General features: G+C 35.5%; 1 protein-coding gene across 1 annotated transcript; it reads left to right on the forward strand.

Annotated features, from left to right (window-relative positions):
- Nucleotides 1–245: 245 nt before the first annotated feature.
- LOC107853408 (premnaspirodiene oxygenase) lies at nucleotides 246–2,414 on the forward strand. Its single transcript, XM_016698403.2, has 2 exons — nucleotides 246–1,292; nucleotides 1,678–2,414. The coding sequence occupies exons 1-2, from the start codon at nucleotides 276–278 to the stop codon at nucleotides 2,296–2,298; spliced, it is 1,638 nt and encodes a 545-aa protein (XP_016553889.2). The 5' UTR covers nucleotides 246–275; the 3' UTR covers nucleotides 2,299–2,414.
- Nucleotides 2,415–2,729: the final 315 nt, after the last annotated feature.

Below are 2,729 nucleotides of genomic sequence, written 5' to 3' on the forward strand. Positions count from 1 at the left end.
GTTATATCCACTATATCTAACTTGCATATAATAGTTTGAATGAGTTCAAGTGTCCAGTTGAAACTTCATGGAGTAGAAAGATTCAATTGATAATCCGAGCCAAGTATAAGGGCCTCCCAGGTCATTCCGCGTAATATTTATAGCACAATTAACTTAATTAATCATCAATAATTCTAAAAGTTATATCCATTATACCTAACTTGCATATAAATATCCTTTTGATACAAATTTGGGCTAATAGCTCCATCTCATTTCATTTTTTAACTGTACATTTTATGATAGCAATACTTGATCAAATACATTATGGGCTATATATAAATTTGACACGCTACCTAATTAGAAACATTCACTTAAAAAAAAAAACTCTTCTTTCTGATCTTCGTCATTGTGATAGTATGGAGATTTTGTACATCCATTACAACTTAGTTTCAATTTTGATTTTCTTGTTACCTCTATTTGTTGTTGTTAGAAAATGGAAAAAAATGAACCAAAGATCATTGCCACCAGGTCCATGGAAATTGCCTATTATTGGAAGTATGCATCACCTTATTGGAGCACTTCCACATCATACTACAAATTTAGCCAAAAAATATGGGCCATTGATGCACTTGAAGCTAGGGGAAGTTGATGCAGTTATAGTATCATCTCCTCGTTTGGCAAAAGAGTTTTTAAAAGTTCATGACCTTTCTTTTGCAGCGAGGTTTAAGATTGCGGCCTCTGATGTAGTCTTTTATCATCAAAAAGACATTGTATTTGCAGAACATGGCGATTACTGGAAATGTATGCGCAAAATATGCATCTCAGAGCTACTCAGTGTGAAGATGGTCAAGTCGTTTAGTTTGATTCGACAAGATGAGGTTCATAATCTTGTTGCATCAATTCGTTCAACGCCTAATAATGTGGTTAACATGACTGAAAAGGCTCTTAAACTTACCAGCTCCGTGATTTGTAGATCAGCTTTAGGAGAAGTATTTGACGATCGAGATAATTTGTTGATGCTAATGAGGGAAGTACTAGTCTTATTAGCGGGATTCGATATGGTAGATCTCTTTCCTTCTTGGAAACTACTTCACGAAATCCGTGGAAAGAGAAAAAGATTGATGAATATGCATCATAAGCTTGATGTAATATTGGAGAATATTATTAATGATCATAAAGAGAATAAAGCATACGGGAAAAAAGGCAACAGTGAGTTTGGGGGTGAAGATTTGGTTGACGTTTTACTTAGAGTTATGGAGAATAATGAACTTCCATTTCCTATGACAAATGACAACATCAAAGCATTCATTCTTGTAAGTCATTTAGAGTCAGTCTTGTTCATGTTTACACTTATTGTGCACAGCAAAGAAAAGAGTCTTGTAATGAAAAAAAAACTGGAAGTTGTTTAATCTTAACATTCACAAATTACCTCACTCATGTGAGAATCGTTCAATATGAGCAGCTGATTCTCTTATCAGGAAAGGAATAGATTAAGAAACATGTTTGTTACCATCTTTCGTTTAGTTGTTGGTAATGAGAACGATTGTGGACAATGTGTGTCGTGGGTGGAAAGTCTTCTTTTGTTTCTTAAACTCTATATAATCACAGAATGTTCATAGCTATCTCAAGTGGTAATTTTGTTAGTCCCATCATTTATGAAAAAAATCATATGTTAATAGTTAACCTTCAATGTTGTAGGACATGTTCTTCGGTGGAACTGAAACTTCAGCAACAACAATACAATGGGCATTAGCTGAACTGATGAAGAACCCAAATATCATGGCCAAAGCACAGGCAGAAGTGAGATGGTTCTATAAAGAGAAGACAGATGTCGATGACAATGATATCGAAAAGTTGAAATATCTCAAGTGTGTGGTCAAAGAAAGGCTAAGGTTTCACCCTCCAGGTCCCCTTTTACCTCCAAGAGAATGCCTGAAGGAAACAACAATTGACGTATACACTATCCCTCTTAAAACCAAAGTGATTGTTAACGGTTGGGCCATGGGAAGAGATCCTGAAAATTGGGATGACCCTGAAAGTTTCGTGCCAGAGAGATTTGAAAACAATTCCGTGGATTTTAAGGGAAGTCACTATCAATTTATTCCATTCGGTGCAGGAAGCAGGATTTGTCCTGGAATTCAGTATAGCTCAGCCGATGTGATGTATCCGTTAGCACAGTTGCTTTATCACTTCGACTGGAAACTTCCTCATGGAATGAAACCTGAGGATTTAGATATGACTGAAACATTTGGAGTAACTGCAAGGAGGAAAAATGATCTTCACTTGATCGCCATTCCGCGTGATTTGTCACAACCTTGACACAAAATATCATTATCATATTTTTATGATGCTTATTTTCGCATTCAGATTCTGTTGCATCATTCCATCTTTGTGAGTGTGTCCCCTGTGAAAGTAATAAATCACATTTCATCTTTCTGGTTGGAATCATGCAGCATGAACTATCTATATTTATCCACTCCGATGTGAAATCAAATCCGCAAAAAATAGTAAATAATTTTAGAGTTGGGGTTCGAAAATTAATCCCAATGCCATATATTGAGTAAAGCATCTAGTACCCCTGAACTATGATGAAATTTGCTACGATACACTCCAACTTCACGGGAGTCGTCCTATTATCCCAAACTAAATTTTAGCTATTTTTATCAACCTTTTCAGCTGACATACATACACCTTTTATCAATCTTTTTATACATAATACATAAACATGCCATTTAACTTGTCCTCAAATC

This window comes from Capsicum annuum, chromosome 1, assembly GCF_002878395.1.
Source record: "Capsicum annuum cultivar UCD-10X-F1 chromosome 1, UCD10Xv1.1, whole genome shotgun sequence".
NCBI classification, from domain to species: Eukaryota; Viridiplantae; Streptophyta; class Magnoliopsida; order Solanales; family Solanaceae; genus Capsicum; species Capsicum annuum.

What these genes read in the sequence shown, in the direction of transcription:
- LOC107853408 (XM_016698403.2), top strand. Translation starts at nt 276, where the DNA reads ATGATAGCAATACTTGATCAAATACATTATGGGCTATATATAAATTTG. An exon ending in ACATCAAAGCATTCATTCTT is followed by an intron (nt 1,293 to 1,677) that starts GTAAGTCATTTA and finishes TCAATGTTGTAG; the next exon opens with GACATGTTCTTCGGTGGAAC.